Source organism: Schistocerca nitens, chromosome 3 (genome assembly GCF_023898315.1).
Source record: "Schistocerca nitens isolate TAMUIC-IGC-003100 chromosome 3, iqSchNite1.1, whole genome shotgun sequence".
Classification (NCBI taxonomy): Eukaryota; Metazoa; Arthropoda; class Insecta; order Orthoptera; family Acrididae; genus Schistocerca; species Schistocerca nitens.
This window is the reverse complement of record NC_064616.1, coordinates 679,884,191-679,908,969: the sequence shown is the minus strand read 5'-3', so window position 1 is coordinate 679,908,969 and position 24,779 is coordinate 679,884,191. Positions and strand designations below refer to the sequence as shown.

The following is a 24,779-nucleotide window of genomic DNA, read 5'->3' as shown; positions in this document are numbered from 1 at the left end:
GAACCATTTTTTATAGCGGGATACGTGGCACATGTGCGGCCAGCGAGCGCGCGACTGATGACGTCACAACCCCCAGTCAGCACGATCATACTCGCGCCACACATAGTCTTCAGCAAATATCCTGACCTATCTAACTGAACACATGTGACACCCACATCGCTCATCTGTTGCATCAATTACATTAGTACTTAATTCTAATTCAATCTTAATTATATTCAATAATTGAATGTACCATTTCTGTATTCAATGATCAGATTAGAAGTTCCACATTTTGCTACTACGACCACAGTGTTCTTTCATGATGTAGCACCCCCAACCTAGAATGTTGCTCTTCTGTTGGCTACTGCATTAGTCACGTGATTCAACTTCATAGAACCAAGGGCTTGGAATCAATTTTAGAGAATGCTGCAATTTTCGCCAATGCCACACTCACCTGGACGTGGAATGAAATAGTTAAAGTCTCCACCACGATCCTCAACAGACCTTCACATCCCCCTACCAGCCCATGTTGTCCGGCTAACGTGCACCACGTGTACTAACGTGCATAGTGCATTACATAATCCAAGACGGCCATCCTGATTTAGGTTTTCCGTGATTTCCCTAAATCGCTCCAGGCAAATGCCGGGATAGTTCCTCTGAAAGGGCACGGCCGACTTCCTTCCGCGCCCTTCCCTAATCCGATGAAACCGATGACCTCGCTGTCTGGTCTTCTTCCCCAAAGAACCCAACCCAACATAATCCAAGATGGTGTGGCGAGATGGCGGGAAAACGACTCTCTCTATTATAGACATAAATTTTTATTTTGCAATCAATCTCTCCACCACGAGATCTAGGCTCCAACTGACCTAGTACACATTGTTGCCAACAGAGGATACTGTCATCTCTCGTCTGACCTAATCCAAGATGCTGGTCTGCAGGGGTAGAATGGCGTGAAAATGACTCAGACTGCACTGGGCTGCAGGGGAGAGTAGGGAGGGAGTGCTCTCTATTTACTTTTGAACATTTTATTTAGGGATGGAGTATATTTATCACACTGACGCAAAACACTCGCCATGTTGTGCTTCGGGTCACAATACACAGTCTGCAGACACGCAAACAACTCCTAATTTTCCCAAATAATTTCAGTATAGACCTGCAGACTGCTCCTAAATAATGCAGCACAGTTACGTGGAGACACGCTCAGTACTCGTAAACTGGCCAAATAGCGCGTGGTGCAGCCCACAGGCCCGCTCGCAAAATAATGCAAACAACGTATGCAGACATTGCCCCCTCTCCACTAGAGCACATAGGTCAGCGGCATCCCCTGCCAAGTGACGCGACCGTCAGCTGTCAAACTACACACAGGTGCCTTCAGGTATGAGGCGGCAACATCCCTTTTCATACTTGACACCAGAGAAATTCCTATCGCAATACGTGGTCACCTAGACGCCAATGATGACGCGATCGGACGGGAGCGAAGACTTATTTACAGAGCGAGGACACTCCAAGCTGAGCCACACACGCGAGTGGTCGATGCTGCCGACGTGAATGAGTGGGAGCGCAGACGCGAACCGCCGCCGGACACAGGTGAAAGTTGCTTCTATTTTCGAGTATACATTTACTTTTATATACCGACGTCACAGAACTCCAAGGCGCAGACCCCATACGTGAGACAACTCAAGATGGTACTTCTCTTTATCGCTGATGATACAATAGCACAGCCTGCTCTCCCCCTAACGGAACATACGAGATGCGTACCCGACCCAGCATCACTGACCGCTTCACTCCACCTCTCGTGAATGAATGGAGCTTAAGGAGTCCTCACCCATCTCGAGATGCATCCACGTCGAGGAGCTTAGCACTCCTTATCGATGTATAGTAACAGAGTTCAAAGTGCCGTGATGTAATAGCAGACAGTTAAGAAGAACAAGAAAGGAATGATTTTTATAGGCGATGGAGTTCGACGCATTTTTACGTAGTTATCGTGGTTAGTGTGGCTTACGTTGTGTAAAATTTGTATATACTGCATTGTAAAGTTAATATGGTTTATGTTATGGCATGACTAGAGAGGCTTATTGTGTTCTATCGTAAGAGTGTTTCCGCATTTGACGATATGTATGGTAGTTTGTATGATTTGTCAGTGGTATATGGCGATCTGTTTAAAATAACCGCTGAATGTCTCGTTTGCAGAAGGAAAATAGGGGGACAGTGCTTCGATATCGGCGGTACCAGTAATTCGGCGGGTAAATTCGATAAGAGCTAATTATAATGCTCTATTCATTGACATCGTTTGTGCTGGGATATAGGAGCCTCTACATAGCGGTGGGAACGTTTGTGTGTGTTGAAAGCAGGGAGGCTATGATGTTACGAGCGCTGGGAAGAGTGCATTCGGCGTTATTTTCGTTAACAGGTTGTGTCAGTTACGCTGGGTCGGGTAAACATCTCGTATATTCCATTAGGGGGAGAGCAGGCTGTGCTATTCTATCATCAGCAGTAAAGACAAGTGCCGCCCTGAGGTCTCACGTATGGGGTCTGCGCCTTGGAGCTCTGTGACCTCGGTTTTTTAACAGTAAATGTATACTCGAAAATAGAAGTAGCTTTCACCTGTGTCTAGCGGCGGCTCGCATCTGTGATCCCACCCATTCACATCGGCCGCGTCGACCACTCGCGCGTGTGGCTCAGCTTGGAGCGTCCTCACTCTGTAAATAAGTCTTCGCTCCCATCCGATCGCGTCATCATTGGCATCTAGGTGACCATGTATTGCGATAGGAATTTCTCTGGTGTCAAGTATGAAAAGGAATGTTTGCATTACTTTGCGAGTGGGCCTGTAGACTGTGCCATGTGCTATTAGGCCAATTTATAAGTACTGAGCGTGTCTACACATAACTGTGCTGCATTATTTAGGAGCAGTCTGCAGGTCTATACTGAAATTATTTGGGAAAATTAGGAGTTGTTTGCGTGTCTGCAGACTGTGTACTGTGACCCCAAGCACAACATGGCGAGTGTTTTGCGTCAGTGTGATAAATATACTCCATCCGTAAATAAAATGTTCAAAAGTGAATAGAGAGCACTCTGTCCTTATTCTCCCCTGCAGCCCAGCGCAGTCTGAATCATTTTCGCGCCATTTTACCCCTGCAGACCAACATCTTGGATTAGGTCACAGGACGGATGACAATACCCTCTGGTCGCAATAATGTGTACTAGGTCAGTTGGAGTCTAGATATCGTGGTGGAGAGATTGATTGCAAAATAAAAATTTATGTCTATAATAGAGAGAGTCGTTTTCCCGCCATCTCGCACACCATCCTGGATTATGTAATCACTATGCTCGTTAGTACACGTGGTGCACGTTAGCCGGACAACATGGGCTGGTAGGGGGATGTGGCGGTCTGTTGAGGATCGTGGTGGAGACTTTAACTATTTCATTCCAAGTCCAGGTGGGTGTGGCATTGGCGAAAATTGCGGGTTTCTCGAAAATTGATTCCAAGTCCTTGGTTCTATGAAGTTGAATCACGTGACTAATGCAGTAGCCAATAGGAGAGCAGCATTCTAGGGGTTGGGGGTGCTACATCATGAAAGAACACTGTGGTCGTAGTGGGAAAATGTGGAACTTCTAATATGATCATTGAATATAGAAATGACACATTCCGTTATTGAATATAATTAAGATTGAATTGGAATTATGTACTTACGTAATTGATGCATCAGATGAGCGATGTGGGTGTCACATGTGTTCAGTTAGATTGGTTTGGACATTTGCAAAAGATTGTGTGGTGCTTGTATGAACGTGCTGCCTGGCGGCTGTGACATCATCAGTCGCGCTTGCTGGCCGTACACGCACCGCGTATCCCGCTATAAACGTGTTTGAGAGAGAGAGCAGACGATATTGGCTTACCTATCTTCCCACCAAAATTCAAACCTGGCGCCAGTTCGTAGGATGAAGTGGCGGTCGGGTGACTTAGGTTAGCCCAAGTGACCTTTCTTCCCGCCATTTTCTTTTCTTAGTAGATATAACCTAGATGTGGTTCATTATCCTGTTTGAATTTGAACTTCGCGCCGATTTTCTGGGGGAGGGGGGCATGGCACTTTCCCGCCAAAATTCAAGCTTCCCGCCATTTTGAATGACGTCATGGCCGCCATCTTAGGTGACGTCATGCGCTGTTGCCAAATCTACACGACTCCATCTTGGATGTCGTCATTGCCGCCATATTGGATGCATGTGGCAACAATGCAGAGTGAAATGATCACATGTTGTCCCAATACTAATGGAAAGCCAGCGAAAATTTTCCAGTATGATTTGTCAATGTGTAATTTTCTTAGTTACAGTTGAGGTAACTAAGGAGAAAACAAACCATTCTTCTCCCATCAGTGTCTCAGAATCAAAGCAGCCATCGTAGGTGACCATTACAATGTCCTGATATGACATGAAGAGTATGTAACATATTGATACACTTACAGAACTGGTGTTGTTTTCGCTGTATAATGTGGGGCTGGAGGCAGCTGACGATGTGAAGACGAATGTGACATTGTGAATTTGGCTCGTCGTTTGTAATCCCACGTCGAGTACATTGACTATCACGTTGTCGGTTGTAATATCAATCCTGTCATGCTGACCAAGAATTGCGTAACTGGTGTACTTGTCTACGAGCTTCACCATACTCTGTGACACTGTCCCATTAGCGTCTGCCGTTTGAAGGACGCTTTCATTCACGTTCATGAGGTTGCTGATCACCAACACCATGCTCTCTGCAATCTGTAAAGGAGAAAGAACCAATCTTTAGACCTGCTTGCTGCTAGAAAAGGTTCAGATACGTAACATGAGACATTTACATTCCTGATAGAATAAAGTTGTTGCCGCACCAAGACTTGGCTTTCAGGGACGACGTTCAACTTTATAGAAGACTGGAATTTTGAGGTGGGTCGTAAGGCATATACATAAGACTGAGCAGGTATAGTGTTATCACAGTGGAATAACTGACCGAGTTGGAGTCCTGGTCAGCTACACAGTTTTAATGTTTTAGGGAGATCAGCTTCGGTGAACCAAAGATCTTCGCAATCGACAAGTTTTACTGAAAAACATCGAGAGAGAAACCAGGAAATACCAGAGGTCGTAATCTATCAAGACAAAGCATTAGACAGCGTCAGCGCAGGAAATTTAGAGAGGTATGATAAAGAATGTAGTGCCTGAGAAGTATGTACGCATCAAACAAGACACGTATGACAAAGCAAGGACGAGGGTAAAAAGCAGTGTAGACTTGACAGAATGGGTACCAGTTAGAGCTGATTTGCATCAGGGATCTTCCACCAGTCCTCACATAGTTGATTTAATTATGTATATTCTGTCATAGAGCATTAGATACTAAGCCCTGTGAGACATAATGCTTGCAAATGATATCGTTTGGTGCAGCATTAGCAACCAGATAATGTGGAGGACTGGAGACGGAATTGGAGAACAGAGGGTAAAATAAAAACGAATGTCGGTGTATGGGGTGCGCGAAATGTAGAACAGTCTTAATCAACGGGGAGATTTCAAAGGGAATAGATTTCTTTAAGTACCTCAGTTGAACTGTGGCAAGTAAAGGAAACCTGGATCCTAAGATAGATCCCAGGATGTAAACTGGATACAGGAAATGGAAAGTAATTTATAAAATTGTTGATGACAGAAATATGAAGATCAAAAGCAAAGGAAGACTGTATAAGAAACTCGCGATATCTTATTTGCTGCACGGAGTGTAGACGTGGCCAACTGCTAAAAAACAGTACAGGAGGCTGTTTGTAGATGAGACGAAGATCTTGAGATGGATGTGCGGCGTCAGCAGAATTAACAGTAAACTGAATTAAAAAAAAAGTTTAAAAGAAGAAATGTATTCGCAGTTGGGAATACGGGTAGACTTCAGCTACACAGTTTATTAGTAACATATGAAGATTTGTGGCTGACCGGGAATCTAACACGGATTTCCTGCTTATTGCGAGCAATCGCCTTACCACTTAGACTATCCGAGCACCTTACCTGGACTGACACAAATTTCCATATGTCACATACCTATCTATTTACTCTCTCATAGATTATTAATTCATTTGCCCACACTCGAACATCTCGTGATTCCCATACAGATTTTCGAACCAAGACAATGACAAGTCATAGACTCTCGATGTCATTTTCGTCACGGGCCCTTCTTCGCTATATATATATATATATATATATATATATATATATATATATATATAGCGACCCGCAAGGGAATCACGAGATGTGCGACTGTGTAAATGAATTAATGATCTGTAAGAATATGTAGGTGTGACATATGGAAGTTTGAATCGGTCCGGGAAGTGTTCTCGGACAGCCTAAGTGATGAGGCAATCGCTCGCGATATGTGGGAAATACGGGTTCGAATCCTGGTCTGGCAGAGATTTTCATATGTCAAATTAAGTAGCTCGTCTATACCTATTACAGTTACGCTGAACTCCAGGAATAAATTTCAATTATTTATTATTGTCATGGCGTGTTTAGGCATGTAATACTATTCTGCAGTTCCTCTGTTTCACGGTGTACTGTGCAATATCCTTCAGACTTGCGCACATGTCTGAAGGACATTGCACAGTGCACTGTAAAACACAGAGACTGCAAAGTAGCTTAAAAGATTCAAGGAGCTTCAGAGTAAAGGGGCCCAGCAGTATGAACATGCCCTGAGAAGAGACGCATACTCGAAGAAGACTGACGTAGAGGGAGGAGAAAGTTCCAGGGACAGAGAAAGACCAAAGAAAAAGAGGACTGACTGTGTTAGAGAGGACAGAAGCGAGAAATAACTGAAGCACGGTAACACACAGGATAGAGTTAAATTAAAGAAACTTACGAGGAACATTGACTGTGTATAAGGCACGAAACGACACGCTAGAAGAATAAGTATTGGTTAACAATTTCCTGTTAAATGGAAGCTTCAATTAGGAAACATTGCTATTTATGAAAATTGCCCTTTATGGAAATCACAGTTATCTATGTATTTCTACTTTCATCATACATGTCTCAATAACTTTGCTTTATATTCAGCGCGTAATTTTAATGCCTAGAAAGCAACTTTGAAAGGGTCCCGGAAAGTAACTGAGAATGAAGTTCGCATTTCTCATCAGAAAGTTTGTGTGAGAACATATTAGACTCAGTGGTTGAAATAATGCGTTAACTTGAGGATGCCCATGGAAGTTATGACTAGAATAATGTTATGAACTAGTGTGAGAGTAAAGAGATTTGAAGTGTTTTACACAGTAAACAACGTTTTCTTGCTAATACTGCGGGATATCCAGGATATATCTTGTGATACAGGAAAAAAAAGCATCTAATTTTTTTCTTTTAAATTAAGGTCTGAACAAAATTGCTTTGTACTTGTTAGAATTTCTTTTTCGCTCTGTAGTTACGGATTCCTGTGTTTTTCGTATACAAAGGTGTTTCGGAACCTCAACGATAAACTTTCAGAAAGACTACGCCACATCTCGCTGGTTCATAATAAGGAACACAGGCATTTTAACCTGTCATTTATGAGCCATATTCATTATTAAAGAGGATTGATCTTAAATGGCAACACACTGTTGTCAGTACTTAATTAGCTGTTGTTCTGCTCTAAAGCTTTCAGTGTGCCTTGTGTTTTGTTACTGCTACTGGGTACATGAGAGGTTCTGGGTTCCGTATGGACTGCTATTTTGAACTCACTGCAATAATTATGTTCTATGGTGAGGAGATGGGCAATAGAAGAGACGCTCGTTGTTTCTGTGAAAATACGTGTCCTAGAACAAGTATACTTTCACTGTACTTGACTATGTCTTCCAGAAAAAGAGAATCGTCAACCTGAACTGGATAATTGTAATACGAGAACTATGTATTACCAGAAAACATCCATGTATAGCTATAATAATGAATCTGTAAGTAGTACTGTTGCTATGGGGACAGGTTACGTAAGGGCATAAGACTACATCATACACTTTTGAACCCATATGCTTTAACTTTCCGGTAGTTAAAATAACTTATACGAGAAAAGAAGGATTCATGTGCGAATAAAATAGCATCTGTGCGCGGGAGGTAGCATCATTAACTTTTTAAAGAAGAAACTACTGCATTATTTCGAGAGGAGGTGCGAAATCGAGAGGTGCTGGAGCCTATACTTTGTGAAAGTGGTACAGGTGTATAACGTACTCCTACCTTCATTACAAAGCTAATGATTCTGTTTTATACACACGCACACACGTATTATTCAAAGATGAAGTCTACTTTGGTCGTGTATGCTATTTTAACTACTGGAAAAGTTAAAGCCCAGCTGAACTCAGCAAAAACTGCAATAGCTTCCGATTCTAGCATAACGGTTCTAGAGACAGTTTCAATTCTGATGCACGATCTCAGCTGTCAGCTCTGGGGGGCATTGGATAGATCAGTAGAACCTTTGTGCCGCTAGCACGTGCATCTGATTGAACGAGCCTTGATGCTATCTCTGCGGGTATGTCAAGAGCGTCGTGTACATTAGTCAGATTGCAATCGGAATCGAACTGACTGTCAGACTGAATGACGCAAATTACGATATGACACAGAACCCCGCCGCTCTCTATACAGTTGGGCAGCTACTGTTTCGAAGTGTTTCAGGACACTGTGTTTACATATCTCTTGTAAATTTATCGAAAAATACCTCGAATAATACGAAATTTATGTAAAACTGTTGTCATTACTTCTCATAAACGTATGGAGGCCTCTTGCACATGACTCATAAACGACGAGCTACAAATAATACGTTCCGCAATAATAAAAATTTATCCTCTATCACCTATGATTAATCTATCGTTCCCATAAACTCATGAGTGAGGTTATAGATTGTCTTGTGGTACAATGCATTAAAGAATTTGAGGTAACATAGGTAATTAGTTTATAGAATGAATCTAAATTTAGCACGTTCTTCCTCATGTTGCAAATTGCTGTTAACTTTCAATTGGTTTATGATGTTGTGATATAAATAGCAAAGACGTTATTGTATTTCAGAATGTGTCACTTTATGTGTTAAGATCATCTGCAGGGGATAATACTGTGATGTATAAGACGGAAATTCTGATCAAATTGTCCTAGCTAGCACGAAACAAAAACCACCAGCACCTATACAGAAAAAAACGTGATCTCAAATTAAGCCTCTAAAGCTGAAAGTGGTGTTAAATGTTACAAATGATTTGAACCATATGAGAAACATTTTTCTAATATATATATATATATATATATATATATATATATATATATATATATATATATATATATATATATATAACTGACAGTACAAGGACTAATACAGTCTGGGTTTGTTATATCCTTTCCAATATAGGCAACTGATAGAATGTTCCAAAATACTATTTATGCTACCGCATTCCTCGTGTGTACTGGGTGAACCGGGAATCCATCAACAAAATTGGAGCTTGTTGAGGGATATTTTGTGAGTATTTTTTAAATTTCAATTCATTAGCTTTCGAGTCGTGCCCATTGAGCCCTCTCAGTAACGGAAAAGCAATACGATAGCGTATTGGAGACGATTTTCATGTCAGTTATGACGATGCAAACGTGAGGACAACACAGCACCCAGTCCTAGAGCGGAGAATTATGAGTATTTTGATACGAGAGACCCGTGGTCTTCGGTGGCTTGTTACAGACTAATTACGCTTCATTTGATTTCTTCCCCCATTTATCTTTGTATTTGGTAGAGTGAAAATACCTGTACAACAGTGTTAATGTCGGCATTGTAGCGACCTCTTCAGTTGACGCATCGAGTGTGAACAGTAAAATCTGATTCACTCTGTGGTATCTTTCTTAGTTCTTTGAGTTGTTTTTTGCTAAGGACGGAACTTTTTTTTTCTCACGTGTTGTAAAAATAACTGAAAGTGCAATAAACGTGAGATGTGTTAACCAGTCTCGAAACATTCTGTGTAGAGTCATAGCTAAACAAACAAACAAAATCTTATGGTGGTAACCCCGTGAAGTAAGTTCGACGTTAATTAGGAACGTTCGGCAGTGCAAAACCAAAGACGTCAACCTCCGCTGCAAGCAACGGCTACAAATATGAGCAACCACCGTCGAGCACACCAAACATGCAGAAAACCAAAGAAAATCCGACAAATGATGAATAAGAGTACCTCTGTGACTCGGAGTACCTCACACAGTAAAGAAGGTGGGAATCAACCATATAAAATTGCCACCATTCTGGCCGATAAGACCAGAATTGAGGTTTATGCAAGCAGAAAGCATTTTTGAACAGCACAGCATCAGGGAAAACGTGGACAGATTTCATTGCATAGTTGCTCACGTCAACGAAACTGAAACTGTGGAAGCTGAAGAATAGTAGCATTAAAATAATACATAATTCGACTATTAGAATTGATGCCCGAGTTTCGGGCTAAAAAGTTATTATAGGTGACGAAAGTTAGGGGACAAGTCCCCCAAGCAGTTTTGAAGGACCTTATGACACTGGATGGAAACGATTTGCTGTCTGAGAATTCTATTCGCATACTATGGCTTTACTGGCTACCTCTTTACATTCGCACAGTTTTGGTGGTAAACACTGAGATGCCTTTCAGCGTTCTAGCGGATAAATCTGAGGCCATTCCAAACAATCTGAAAAACAGTATTTCCAGTGCAGTGGCACACGACAACATTGGGGACGGGCCGAAAAGTGAATGAAGGAGGCGTGACAACTCAGTTGACCTGGACCACGCATAGTCACTACAGCTCAAACGACAGCATAGCTTCAGCTGGCAGCCAGCGTGCACGATCTAAGTGCACAGTTATGGGAACTGAAATATTCGCAAGAAACAGCAGCAAGAGCACAGCGAAAGTGGCGCAATAAACCTATCACTCAAATACAGAGCGGCAAGGAGCAGGAAGACGAATGTAGTTGGTGCTGGTGTCATCAGCAATTTGGATGGAAGGTACGCAAATGGGTTGCACTTTGCCGGCACCCAAGCGCCACAGACAAGTTTCTGCAAATCATTCGTCGCAACGATCCATCTCCTTTGCTCAAGTCGTCATAACAGAAGACACAGATGTTACACTATTATCTGCATCTGTTAGAATCGACCATCAGCATTTGGTCGTTTTGAAACATCAACAGGCTCTACTGGGCGTTACTTGGACAGTCTTAAGTCACGCTCTTCTTCCAGAGACTGCGCCTACTGGAAACACCCTCTTCAGTTCAGGACAGTTTGACTACAAATACTGGAACTACCGTGCCTAAGTTGATTCCTGTCACTGGTTCTGATACCATGGTGAAAGGTAAAGTAACCCAAACTATAAATAAGTCATCATTGTATCAATTAATGAAGGCATACGAGAACAAAAGCTAGGAAGAACTGTGTTACGAAAACACGGTTGCTACATCAGCCACAAAACCACAGTCGCAAACAACTCGTAGTGAATCGGTTTCACATGCGCGGCAGGAGGCAGCTCAGACAACTGTGACATACAACACACCAAGAACCAAATTCTTTGTGGATACGGGATCAGTCCCCAGTGTGCTGTGTGCTACAACGACACAGTTTCGGCGTAGACGACACAACTATTAACAGCATGTAACAACTCGTCCATTTGTACGTACGGAAGAAAATGTGTGGAGTTCGATCTCAATATGCACAAGATTTGCCGATGGCATTTCGTAGTAGCAGACGTCTCGGAGTCAATTATAGGGGCCGATTGCCTCCAAAATTTCCAACTCACTGCTGATTTCAATAACAGTAGGCTTCTGTCATTAGCGGAATTCACACAAATGCAAGTAAACCTTCCATTTCACAACATTTTACAAGAAATCTCAGCCCCTTCATCTCCCGCAAAGGCAGCGAGGACATGCAAAGACGAAACCGAGCATCATATTAGGACGACGTCCAGTGCGACAGGAGCCAGTGAAGTCTTGCCGGATAACCCGAGAAGATTTCAACAGCTCAAGAAGACACAAATCGGCAAATACAGGCTGATAAAATGTCACCCTCTAACAGTCAGTGGGCCTCGCCACTCCTTACAGCTTCTAAGGAAAACAATACATGGCACTTATGTAGAAACTGCAGAGCACTCAGTGCAAGAACATGCCAGACAGATACCCGACTCTGCACATAAGACTTCAATAACTCAGTTACAAACGCCCGGATATTTAGCATCATTGGCTGTAAGAAAACTTACTCACAAATACCAGTCGTCCCCTAAAGCTGTCAAAAAAATAGCCATCATTACCCCGCTCAGCTTGATCGAGTACTGACTGTGGTATCGATAGTTCGGATGCCACAGCGTATGTTGGCACTGCGAGAGCGAACGATCTACACCGTCGACAGCGCCTTCTAGCCGATGCTGTGCAGCTCTACGAGATCCGCTCCAATTTCGCCCAGTTTATGAAGAGCAGGCGGCCGAGAACCGTCGCTTTAGCTTAGATTGCTATTGAGACTTTCTTATCTGGACTTTGGCTGCACACCTACGTGCTCATCACCTGAAGTTATGTAATATGTTTGCATATGTTTATACTATAGTAAAACCACTTTTACTTTACTTACAGTACCGAAAGCTTCGGTACTTGTTAGATTTCAGGAACAGACCCACGTGCCGCCTTCCAGGCGGGATACAAAATTATTGGCGACGAGAAACGGCAACGATCAGGGAATAAAATTTTATTTTCCTCTGTTTTTTCTCGGTACTGCTTTAGCTTTGTCAATTTACCTGTGTGATTCAGTGTATGAGTGCTTCCACCCTTCGCTATAAGACTTTTAAGTTCGCATGTTTGCATCAACGATGCCTTCGCCACAGGAACAGGCTTCGCTGTCCGATCTTGTACGGTTTCAGGCTCAACAAATGACACAGCTGCTTGCTGCTGTAAATGGACTGGTCACAGTACAAACTACAGCTACTACGGCGCCTCCGACGCCTCAGCCTGTCACCGCCACGACGCCTCCGGCGCCGCCATTTTGTGCCTTTAATCCTGACGTTGAACGCTGGCCAAAGTACATCGTCCAGTTCGAGGCACACTTCGCAGCATACAACATACCAGGTACAGAGCGGCATGCCTTTTTCGTTGCCAATGCGGGTGTTGTGTTATACCGTGTGCTCGTAAAATTGTTTCCCACCCGCCCAGAAACTCAAACTTACGACAAAGTGATATGCATTGAACTCCCACTTACGTCACAGTGTAAATGTGGTAGCTGCACGCTACAAATTCTTTCGTCTCTGGCGCGGTCCTACACAGTCAAATAAATCATGGTTAGCTGACTTTCAGGGACTAACATCTGATTGTGACTTTAATTGCTCTTGTGGACGCTCATATGCGGATATCATGATTAGAGACGCTATTGCGCAGAATGTGGCGGACCACCGCATCTGCGAGCAAACCTTAAGATTTAAAAACCCGTCTTTGCAGGAAGTAGTGGACTTGCTAGAAAGACAAGATAATTAGATATGGCTACTTTCACGTTCGACATGACTCCGGATGTGCGTACTGTTAGTGAGGCACAACACATGCCTTCCCGCTCTGCCTTGGACAGCGATCTACACTGCGCCGCTCGTGCACAAGTAAACAAGTTTCAAGCCTGGCACCCACTAAGAAACTGAAATCACGTCCGAACTGTTTTCTTGCCCACTCACGGGACAGTTGCCCATCCCGTGAAGCACAGTGTTATTTTTGTAATAAGAAAGGACATGTGCAAGCTGTGTGTAGTAAGAGAAACTCTAATTCACAACCTGTCTCCCGTTCGCATGACTCGCGTGGGCGTCGCCGCAACGGAAACCACCGTGATCATGATTCACATCAACCTATGGACGTTAACGTCATTTATTCACAGCCTTCTGCTTCACGTGCTTCTACAGCTCGTCGTGTGAATAAACAAGTTTTGCCAGACACTTCCTCTCTCATTTAGCGTGGTGCGAGGAAACTTTTTGTGACTGTGAACATTTGTGGACGTTCTGTTCGCATGCAGCTGGACACTGGTACATCAGATTCTTTACTGAACAGATCAACGTATGACTGGCTTGGTTCGCTTCCACTTCGTTGTTCACATTCCACGCTGACTGCATTTACTGGACAGGAAAAATCAGTGCTCGGCGTGTGTAGTTTGCAAGCCATGTATGGTGCAACGACACGTACAGTATCTTTCCATGTGCTCCGCTCTAGTGATGCCGAACATTTTTGGCATTGACACATTTGAACTTTTTGGCCTCGGAATTCAGATCGGTGTAGTTTGCATCAACGCTAGTGACCATGCAGACTGTGTTGCCGCACTATGCGATGATTTTGCTGAACTCTTTTCTGATGGCCTTTGTTGTGCCACAGACTTTGCAGCGCATGTTGTAGTTAAAGACAATGCCATGCCTATTTTCCAGCGCGCACGCCCGGTACCGCACGCACTGTGCGACACCGTAGCTGCTGAATGTAAGCATTTGCAAAACAGTGGTGTCATTGAACCTGTTTCTGCTTCGCACTGGGCTTCGCCTATAGTGTGTGTGAAAAAACCAAACGGTCGTCTCCGTATTTGTGCTGACTTTAAGTCTACAGTAAACGTTTCCCTTACCGTGTTCTGAAGACATTTTTTATAAACTTGGTGCGGGAAAATTCTTTTACACGATTGACTTGCGGGACGCATACTTTCAGATTCCTCTCGACGAACATTCGCAGCGCTATTTTGTGATCAACACCCACCTTGGATTGTTCAAGTGTCGCCGCCTTCCGTTCGGCTTGCTTCGACTCCCGCTATGTTTCAGTCATACTTGCAGCAGTTGTGTGCCACTGTACCTGGTTGTTCCAATTATCTGGACGATATTGTCATATCAGATCGCACCCCTGACGAACATTTTCAGAATTTGGGTGCCTTATTCACTGTACTTTTGCAGGCAGGACTCAAGTGTAACAGAGATAAGTGCAGCTACATACAGCCCGTACTGCACAAAAGTTGCAACGTTGGTCTTTATTTTTGTGTAACTATTACGAAATTTTGTTTTGGCCTACGGTCTAGCATGGCAATGCCAATGCTCTGTCTGGTCTGCCTATCGGTCCTGACGAAGTGTTTGATTCTTCTTAATTATCTTGCAAGTACAAAATTGTTAAGGCTTTCGTGGCCACTTGTTGACAAACTGCCTATTGGCTTCTGTCTCGGGTTCTTCGGCCGACGTTCATCTAATGATTTTTCTGACGTTTCGCCAGCACGAGTGGCTGGCATTGTCAAAGCTTCACCCTCCATTGCCGGTGGTGAACTGGAGGCGAGCTCGCGGCCGCAGACTATATGTACCTGGCGCGCCAACGTCCGAGGGCTTCTCCGCGGTCATTTCCGGTGCGGTTCTCCTCTTGCTACCTGCGACGGTCGTTCGCTGCAGTACGGGAAGCCAGGATCCGTTTACCTTAAGGCTTTCCTCTTTCTTGTTGAAACTGTTCGCGTGTTTTTGGATTTCTACAGCTTCTCTGAACAAGCGCGTGTGATAGTGCTTCTCTACAGCCAGAACTTCCGTGTCGGCGAATTTTATTACGTGGTCGGTCTCATTCAGTGCGTGTTCTGCCACGGCCGATTTCTCCACCTGCCCCAACCTGCAATGTCGCTTATGCTCTTTGATCCTGGTGTTAATGGATCGTCCAGTCATTCCGACATAAACTTTTCCGCATGTGCAAGGTATACGGTATATTCCCGACATTGCAAGTGGGTCTCTTTTCTCCTTCGCCGATCTAAGACACTCTTTGATCTTCCTTGTCGGTTTGAAAATCGTCTTTACGCCGTGTTTGCGCAATATACGGCCGATTCTGTCCGTCACTCTGGGAATGTATGGCAGAAAGGCCGTACCCGACATTTCTTTTTCTGGTTCCTTACTTCGCCGAGTGTTTGGCTCTGTTACACTTCTAATGTAATTTGTGGAGTACCCATTGCTCCTCAGAACAGTTTCCAGGTGTTGCATTTCTCGTTTGAGGTGTTGAGGCTCACATATTCGTCCTGCTCTCGTTACGAGCGTACTAATCATGCCTCTTTTCTGGCTCGGGTGGTGGTTTGACAGTTTGTGGAGGTATCGGTCCGTGTGTGTCGGTTTTCGATACACGCTGTGTCCCAGGTTTTCGCCGTCCCTTGTGACCAGCACATCTAGAAATGGCAGTTTCCTGTCCTTTTCTACCTCCATGGTAAATGTTATGTTGGCATGGAGGCTGTTCAAGTGTCTCAGGAATTCACCGAGCTGTTCTTCACCATGGCTCCACACCACGAAAGTATCATCGACGTACCTGTACCACACCTTAGGTTTGCAAGTCGCCGAGTCCAGTGCCTGTGCTTCGAATTGTTCCATGAAGAAGTTGGCCACCACTGGACTGAGAGGACTACCCATGGCGACGCCTTCCTGCTGTTCGTAGAAATCACCATTCCACGTGAAATAGCTCGTGGTGAGACATGCATGGAAGAGCTTTTTGATGTCTTGCGGGAACATGGAACCGATGTGCTCCAGAGCGTCGCTGAGTGGCACTTTCGTAAATAACGAAACAACATCAAAACTGACCAGGATGTCGTTTGGCGCAAGTTTCAGTTTCTTCAGCTTCTCAATGAAATGTCCTGAGTCCTTAATGTATGTGTCGGTCTTTCCCACGTGTGGCTGTAGCAGAGAGGCCAAGTGTTTCGCCAGTTTATACGTTGGTGAGCCAGGAGCGCTAACGATCGGTCTCAGTGGAACGTTGTTCTTATGGATCTTGGGTAATCCGTACAGCCGAGGTGGTAGGGCTTCTGTGTTGCGCAGGTTTCTCTGTATGTCCGCCGACAGAGAAGACGCCTTGATTAATCGATTCGTATTCCGAGTGATACGCTGCGTCGGATCTGCGCTTAGTTTTCGGTACGTCGTCGGATCTAATAGGTCTCGGATCTTTTGCTCATAATCTTCGGTCTTCATTACGACGGTCGCATTCCCCTTATCGGCAGGCAGTACCAATATACTCTTGTCGGCGTTGAGATTCTTAATGGCTTGTTCCTCTTCTTTCTTCAGGTTGCAAGCTGGTGGTTTTGCTCGGCGCAGTATCCTGGCTGTTTCAGTGCGTATTTCCTCTGCCCTTTCACAAGGAAGGGTCCGAATGGCTGCTTCGGTGTTGGCAATGATGTCCTCCATAGATATAAGTAGCAGAATGCATCGAGACGACTGGGACAAGATCGACAGCATCACTCACAGGAGCATGCAGAACGAACTCGAGCGCTGCACCGAACGGCAAAAGAAAAAGTTTGAAAGATGCCGGAAGCAGACCGACAAGGCGATTCCCGACACGTCACACACAGTGGTCAACCTCACTGAACGACAATTGACCGAAGAGGAAGTGTCAGTCCTTCAAAAAGGAGGGAATTTCGCTATCATCCCGAGAACTATACCTATGGAGGACATCATTGCCAACACCGAAGCAGCCATTCGGACCCTTCCTTGTGAAAGGGCAGAGGAAATACGCACTGAAACAGCCAGGATACTGCGCCGAGCAAAACCACCAGCTTGCAACCTGAAGAAAGAAGAGGAACAAGCCATTAAGAATCTCAACGCCGACAAGAGTATATTGGTACTGCCTGCCGATAAGGGGAATGCGACCGTCGTAATGAAGACCGAAGATTATGAGCAAAAGATCCGAGACCTATTAGATCCGACGACGTACCGAAAACTAAGCGCAGATCCGACGCAGCGTATCACTCGGAATACGAATCGATTAATCAAGGCGTCTTCTCTGTCGGCGGACATACAGAGAAACCTGCGCAACACAGAAGCTCTACCACCTCGGCTGTACGGATTACCCAAGATCCATAAGAACAACGTTCCACTGAGACCGATCGTTAGCGCTCCTGGCTCACCACCAGCAGTCGAACGGCGAGGCTGAACGCTTTGTGTGTACGTTTAAGTCTCAGATGAGCAAGTTGTGCACCACGCACACTCACGAGAGCGCACTCTGGACTTTCCTTGCTTCCTGGCCGGCCGCGGTGGTCTAGCGGTTCTAGGCGCTCAGTCCGGAACCGCGCGATCGCTACGGTCGCAGGTTCGAATCCTGCCTCGGGCATGGATGTGTGTAATGTCCTTAGGTTAGTTAGGTTTAAGTAGTTCTAAGTTCTAGGGGACTTATGACCACAGATGTTGAGTCCCATAGTGCTCAGAGCCATTTGAACCATTTGAACCTTGCTTCCTGTCGCTCCCAGTGGCGCAGCACCCGTTCCCAACGGAATTCCTACATGGCTGCGCCCATCGGTTGCTCCTGGAGCTATTGCACCCACCACTGCGGGCTCCCGCTGCTTCGCCTCGTTCTGGCTTGGCACCGCACGCTTTGGTGTTCTATCGCGTTTTCTCTGGCAGGCAGCGATGGGAACAGGGGAGCATTCTTTGCCAGCTTGGCCGCACCTTATTTATAATTTCTGGTCCCTCCAGCACTGTCAAGCGACACCGGAACCAGATCTGTTTATGCTCTCCTTGGTTTTCTGCCACTGGTTCTTTTCTGGCAGAACTGGATGCTTCGCGGCTTCCGCCGCCTTAGCCCACGACTCCACCGACGGCGCCTGTGCCGCTCGCGCCTCCGCCGCGGGCTCTCCTGCCGCCGCCGCCGCCGCCGGTCTGGTCTCCGTCGGGTGGGCGCCCTCGCTGCCGCCACGGCCCCACCTCCGGCCTCCGTCTTCTCCGCCACCGCTGTGGCTGTGTTTCTCCGCGGTGCGAGAACTGATGGACGCTGAGGCTGCCGTCACGCCCACGCCGCTGTCGCCGTCGCCCATGGAGGTTCTTGCTCCGCCTCCTCATCCGAGCATACCCAGTGGTGGTGCGCGTCCTGGGCAGGTTTTCAACGGGGCGTTTTCCTCGCCCCCTCGCGAGCAGATCTGCTGTCCGTCCCCTCAGTTGCGCCACCCCTGGGTCCCTCCGCCTGCCGTCGGAAGCCTTACTCAACGACGGTGCCCCGTTTCAGGGGGGAGGGATGTGGTATCGATAGTTCCAATACCACAGCGTAGGTTGGCACTAGGAGAGCGGACGATCTACACCGACGATAGCGTCCTCTAGCCAACGCTGTGCAGCTCTACGAGCGCCGCTCCACTTTCGCCAAGTTCTTGAAGAGCTCGTGGCCGAGAACCATAGCGTTAGCTTAGCTTGCTATTGAGACTTTCTTATCTGGACTTTGGCTGCACACCTATGTGCTCATCACCTAAAGTTATGTAATATGTTTGCATATGTTTATACTATAGTAAAACCACTTTTACTTTACTTGCAACACCAAAAGCTTTACCTCACCTGCTCCTACTCGCTTCCTTTCATTCGACCTCTCTATTAGACTTCAGGAGCAGACCCATGCGCCGTGTTCCAGGCGGGATACAAAACTGGCACATGTGCTATCTACCAAGTTGTCACCTTCATCAACAATCGACATTCACAGTGAGACGTCATCCACCGCAAAGATGACTGCAAGCCAGTGCAGCATCTAGTGGGGCCAATTCAAGTGGGCCTCTGGCCACACCCCTTATAGTTCCCACGCACCACCGCGACATTGTTCCAAGAATGGCTGCAGCAGATAAGAGGTTCTAGTACTCAACCTAATGCAAATTTATATGCTTGACCTACAAGCAACTTTGTGGTGCGATGTGGTTCACAATATCCTGCGTCCATATATACGACAAGAGTTTCAGCATCAGGTATTGGAAGCCTTCCATAATGTAGGGGATCCTGGCGTCAAGACGAGAGTCAAGTTGGTGGCCAAGATGATTTAGATGGGCATCAATGTGCACAAATGGTGGTTCAAATGGCTCTGAGCACTATGCAACTTAACTTCTGAGTTCATCAGTCGCCTAGAACTTAGAACTAATTAAACCTAACTAACCTAAGGACATCACTCACATCCATGCCCGAGGCAGGGTTCGAACCTGCGACCGTAGGGGTCGCTCGGTTCCAGACGGTAGCGCCTAGAACCACATGGCCACTCTGGCCGGCAATGTGCACAATCCATTGAGAGTTGTCAGTGGAGCAAGATTGACAGGTATGTCTCAGCGCTTCTATTTAGCATTGACACACCAACGGTGCGTCTGATGCATGTGCATGTGGACCTGATAGGATTGCTACCGAGCTCCGACCGGTACAGTTGCTGATTGACCATCATAGGTGGATTCATGTGCTGGCCAGAAGCCAATGCCATCACCGATATTCCAGCAGAAACAGTGGCCAGAGCTCTGACCGAAAACCGGATCGTGAGATGTAGGGTGTTCCAAACCATAAAAGCTGATCGTGGGAGGCAATTCGAGTCTCAGTCGTTCCACAAGCTCATACATCAATGCAGCTGCTACCATACCAGAACCACCAGCCCGCAACCAATGGGATTGTAGAAATAATCCACAGAACCTTGAAAGCATCTCAAATGTGTAGCGACGGCCACTGGACCGTATCACTACCGCTAGAGCTGTTACGGCTAAAAGAGGACCTCCACTGTTCTGCAGCACAACCGGTGCATGGAAGACAATTACGACTTCCTGCCGAGCTCATCTCTTCTAAGTCACCTCATATTTCAGCTACAAAGGCAACTACCTGGTTCTCACCGTAGAAGCACAGAGACAAAACGGTCTTCATGCACAACGGACCTCAGATAACATCGCAATGCTGGCTGAGAGACGACTGCCTACTGCCTTCATTAAGGCCACCATAAGGCTGTACCCTACAAGGTTCTCGAGAGAGGCGTACAAAACATCAAAACAGAGCGGAATGACAAAGAACAGACGATACCAATTGAACACCTCAAACCTGCAACCATAGAGGAACCAAATACGGTGCAGCCACTCATAGTGTCAGCGCCCACCGGTATGGAGAGTACAAATCACTCTCCCCCTCTCACATGCATTCAGGCTCAGAGAAACAAAAAGAGAAGAAGAAGAAAAAAGCTTCGACCACTCCACTGAACCAGTGGAGGCTACAGACACCACAACCACCGCGATGCCCCCAGGGGGTCAACAACTCTTTTGTGGATATGTGCGTAGCGAGCATGGGACCCCGAGCTAATGTGGCCCTCCTTCCTTTCCGGGCTGCATACCTTCCTTTTCCGCATCCTTCGCTATCCCCGATCTTCGCCTCCCTCCCCTCACCTCTGGCTCTTTCCTTCCCTTTCTCCCCCTCTGGGAGTATGGTTTGTGCCTACGTCTGGAGACGGACGCTCGTATATGTAACACATTCTTCGCCTTCTCTGCTTGTATGTCTTCGTCCTTCCTTTGTTCTTCTCTTTTCCTTACCTCTTCTCTTTACCCTTTTTTCCGCTGCGGCGTTTGAGACCTCTCTTCTTTCCTTTCCCTTTCTTTGTTTTTCCCTTTCTCTTTATTCCTCCCTGTGCGTGTCTGAACGCCGACCCACTCATTTTCGTGCGTAGCCGGTGACGGGGTAACGCGTAATTCCCCACCCCGGGTAGACAGGTAGGACACGTACATACCCCCTGGTAACAGCCAGGCCCAGGGAGGGGTGATTACCCGAGCTGATACCTTCCGAAAGTGCTGATTGGTCCCTCCGTCCGTTTGTCGGGAGGTGTGACCTGAGGTGTGAAAAATCACCTAAGGCGGGAGTGCCCTCAGAGAGGGCCCCCACAAGGGAGGAGCGCGCCATCGGAGACGCCGGTAATCATGGGGATTCTTCCGCAATGGTTTCCTCACCTTCCACTATGTCTGCTCACAAGCGTAAGTTCACTGAGTCTCAGCCACAGACAGTTCTTCCATCGTTGCCACAGTTCCTTGTTTCTCGGTCTGGCGAAGGTCACGACTTCTCCATGGTCAACCCTTTCATTATTCAGAAAGGTGTCGACGCAATTGCAGGTCCTGTAAAGTCTTGTTCCAGATTACGGAATGGTATCTTGTTGTTAGAAACAGTCAGTGCCCTCCAAGCACAAAAATTGCTGCGTTCTTGACTGCTCTACACCTTCCCTGTCCGGGTTGAAGCGCACCGCACTTTAAATCCCTCACATGGAGTCGTTTATACACGCTCCCTCGACGGATTGTCTGACGAGGAAATTCAGCACTACCTGTCTGACCAGGGCGTAACGGCTGTTCATAGAGTTATGCAAAGGGTTGACACGAACATCATTCCAACCCGCACTGTCTTCTTGACATTTGACAAAGTTCAACTCCCATCGAAAATCAAAGCAGGCTATGAGATAATTTCTGTTCGCCCTTACGTCCCAAACCCTACGCGTTGCTATCGGTGTCAGCGGTTCAATCACACCAGCCAGTCCTGTTCCAATCCGGCCAAATGTGTTACGTGTGGCAAGGATGCCCATGAGGGTGCTTGTCCACCTCCATCCCCTCGCTGCATCAACTGTATGGGTGACCACGCTGCTTCCTCTCGAGATTGCCCCATTTTTAAAGACGAAAAGCTCATCCAGGAAATCAGAGTGAAGGAAAAGGTGTCGACCTTTGCTGCTCGAAAATTATTCGCCAGTCGACAGCCCACCGTGCCTCAGACAGGAAAATACAGCACTGTCCTTGCTTCTCCTCTGCCAACAAAGGAGGCGGCCACGCAGACTTGCGACCTCACCTTTAGTACCACGGTCGTCAGATCGCCCAGCGCAAAGATCACCCGTTCAACCTCACCACTTTCGCCTGCCCACTCTATGGCTCACCCTTCATCGGGTTCTGCTAAATCTCGAGCCCAAAAGTCAGACACCAAGACTTCGAAAAAAGAGCATACTCGTGAAGATTTTTAACGTACCCCAACTTCACAACCATCGGTTCCTCCTTCATCTAAACATCATATTTCGAAGAAGGCAAATAAGAAACCCAGTTCATCTCCTTCTCCGCCAAGGCGTGTCTCATCTACAGCACCACCTGGCAGAAATCGCCCTCGGCCGTCTTCTGTGTCGCCGAGGCGTACTGCTGGCGGCCGATCAACCGGCCAATCGCTGGTGGCAGGAGCTGCTCCTGAACAACCTATGGATCAGGATCTTCTGCCTTCGGCTGAATGCCATTCCATGCTGTCGGTCGCAAGCTCTGAGCAGTCGCTGAGTTGACGGCAACCTTGGTCACATTCCTCCATTTTCTGTTCACCCTATGTCCATTATCCACTGGAATATCCGCGGCCTTCGAGCCAATCGGGATGAATTGTCGATCCGCTTACGATCCTACTCGGCGGTCATCTTCTGTCTTCAGGAAACAAAGCTGCGTCCCCATGACCGCTTTGTTCTCCCCCATTTTCAGTCCGTCCGATTTGATCTCCCCTCTGTTGAAGGCACTCCAGCCCATGGAGGACTCATGATTCTTCTCCATGACACTCTCCATTATCACCCAATCCCCTTAAACACTTCCTTCCAAGCTGTTGCTGTCCGTCTTTCCCTTTCTGGATATACCTTTTCTCTTTGTACTGTATACATTCCATCGTCCACACCAATGGCACGAGCTGTTCTCCTCCATCTTCTTGGTCAGCTTCTACCCCCCTATTCGCTGGTTGGGGACTTCAATGCCCACCACCCGCTTTGGGGATCTCCACATCCTTGTCCACGTGCGGATCTAGTTTGCCTCAACACTGGGGTCCCTAAATTTTTTTCTGCCTCCACGACAAATTTCTCTCATTTGGACCTTTCGGTCGGTACTGTTCTGCTAGCTCGGCGCTTCGAATGGTTCGCCCTTGATGATACACACTCGAGTGACCACTTTCCATGTGTCCTTAGACTGCAGCCTCAACTGCCATATATGCGCCCGCGACGCTAGAAGTTTGCCCAAGCCGATTGGACACTTTTTTCGTCTCTAGCGACATTCGATGACCGTCACTTTCCTAGCGTCGACGATGAGGTGACACATCTTACCGACAGCTTATTCTTACAGCTGCGGAACGTTCAACACCACGCACCTCCGAATTGCCCCGGCGCCCCCCCCCCCCCCCCCCACCAGTTCCTTGGTGGAACGAGGCATGCCGTGACGCAATACGTGAGCGGCGACGTGCTCTTCGCGTTTTCCGCCACCATCCTACTTTGGCCAACTGTATCCGCTATAAGCAGTTCCGTGCGCCATGCCGTCGCGTCATCCGCGATAGCAAGAAGGCAAGCTGGAAATTCTTTACTAGCTCATTTAACAACTTCATTCCCTCCTCGGAAGTTTGGAGTCGAATTCGACGGTTATCTGGCGCGCCTAGTTTCTCCCCGGTCTCTGGGCTCACTGTCGCGCGTGATACGTTAGTGGACCCCGTCGCAATTTCGAACTCCTTGGGTAAACACTTTGCTGAGATTTCGAGCTCTTCAAATTACCCGCCAGCGTTTCTCCCGAAGAAACGTGCAGCGGAAGTGCCACCTCTTGCTTTCTTCACTCAAAATCGCGAAAGCTATAATACTGTTTTCTCCATGCGGGAACTCCAACATGCACTCTATTCTTCTCGCTCCTCCGCCCCAGGACTGGATGGTATCCACATCCAAATGTTGCTGCATTTATCAACCCATAGTCTGCGTTACCTCCTTCGCATTTATAATCGAATTTGGACCGATAGTACTTTTCCCAGACGATGGCGGGAAGCTATCGTCGTTCCTGTTCCGAAACCTGGAAAGGGCAAACGTCTCCCCTCTAGCTATCGCCCAATTTCTCTCACGAGTAGTGTATGTAAGGCTTTGGAGCGTATGGTGAATTGCCGTTTAGCTTGGTGGTTGGAGTCCCGCAGTCTTTTAACACCTGCCCAATGCGGTTTCCGAAAGCATCGTTCTGCAGTTGACCATCTTGTTTCTCTCTCCACTTATATCATGAACAATTTTCTCCGGAAACGCCAAACAGTAGCAATATTTTTTGATCTGGAGAGAGCATACGATACCTGTTGGAGGACAGGCATCCTCCGCACACTGTTCTCTTGGGGCTATCGAGGTCGGC

At 46.6% G+C, this 24,779-nt stretch overlaps 2 protein-coding genes across 2 annotated transcripts in view; one reads left to right on the top strand and one right to left on the bottom strand.

The window, feature by feature from the left end:
- Positions 1 to 24,779, bottom strand: part of LOC126249386 (uncharacterized) — a 238,892-nt gene that overhangs the window by 130,043 nt on the left and 84,070 nt on the right. The window contains exon 8 of the mRNA XM_049951039.1: positions 4,435 to 4,731. Within this exon, the coding sequence (XP_049806996.1) occupies positions 4,435 to 4,731 (297 nt within the window). The remainder of the gene's footprint in view (positions 1 to 4,434; positions 4,732 to 24,779) is intronic.
- Positions 12,553 to 19,160, top strand: LOC126248636 (uncharacterized). Its single transcript, XM_049949813.1, has 2 exons — positions 12,553 to 13,012; positions 18,435 to 19,160. Exons 1-2 carry the CDS (start codon positions 12,742 to 12,744, stop codon positions 18,464 to 18,466), a joined length of 303 nt encoding a protein of 100 aa, XP_049805770.1. The 5' UTR covers positions 12,553 to 12,741; the 3' UTR covers positions 18,467 to 19,160.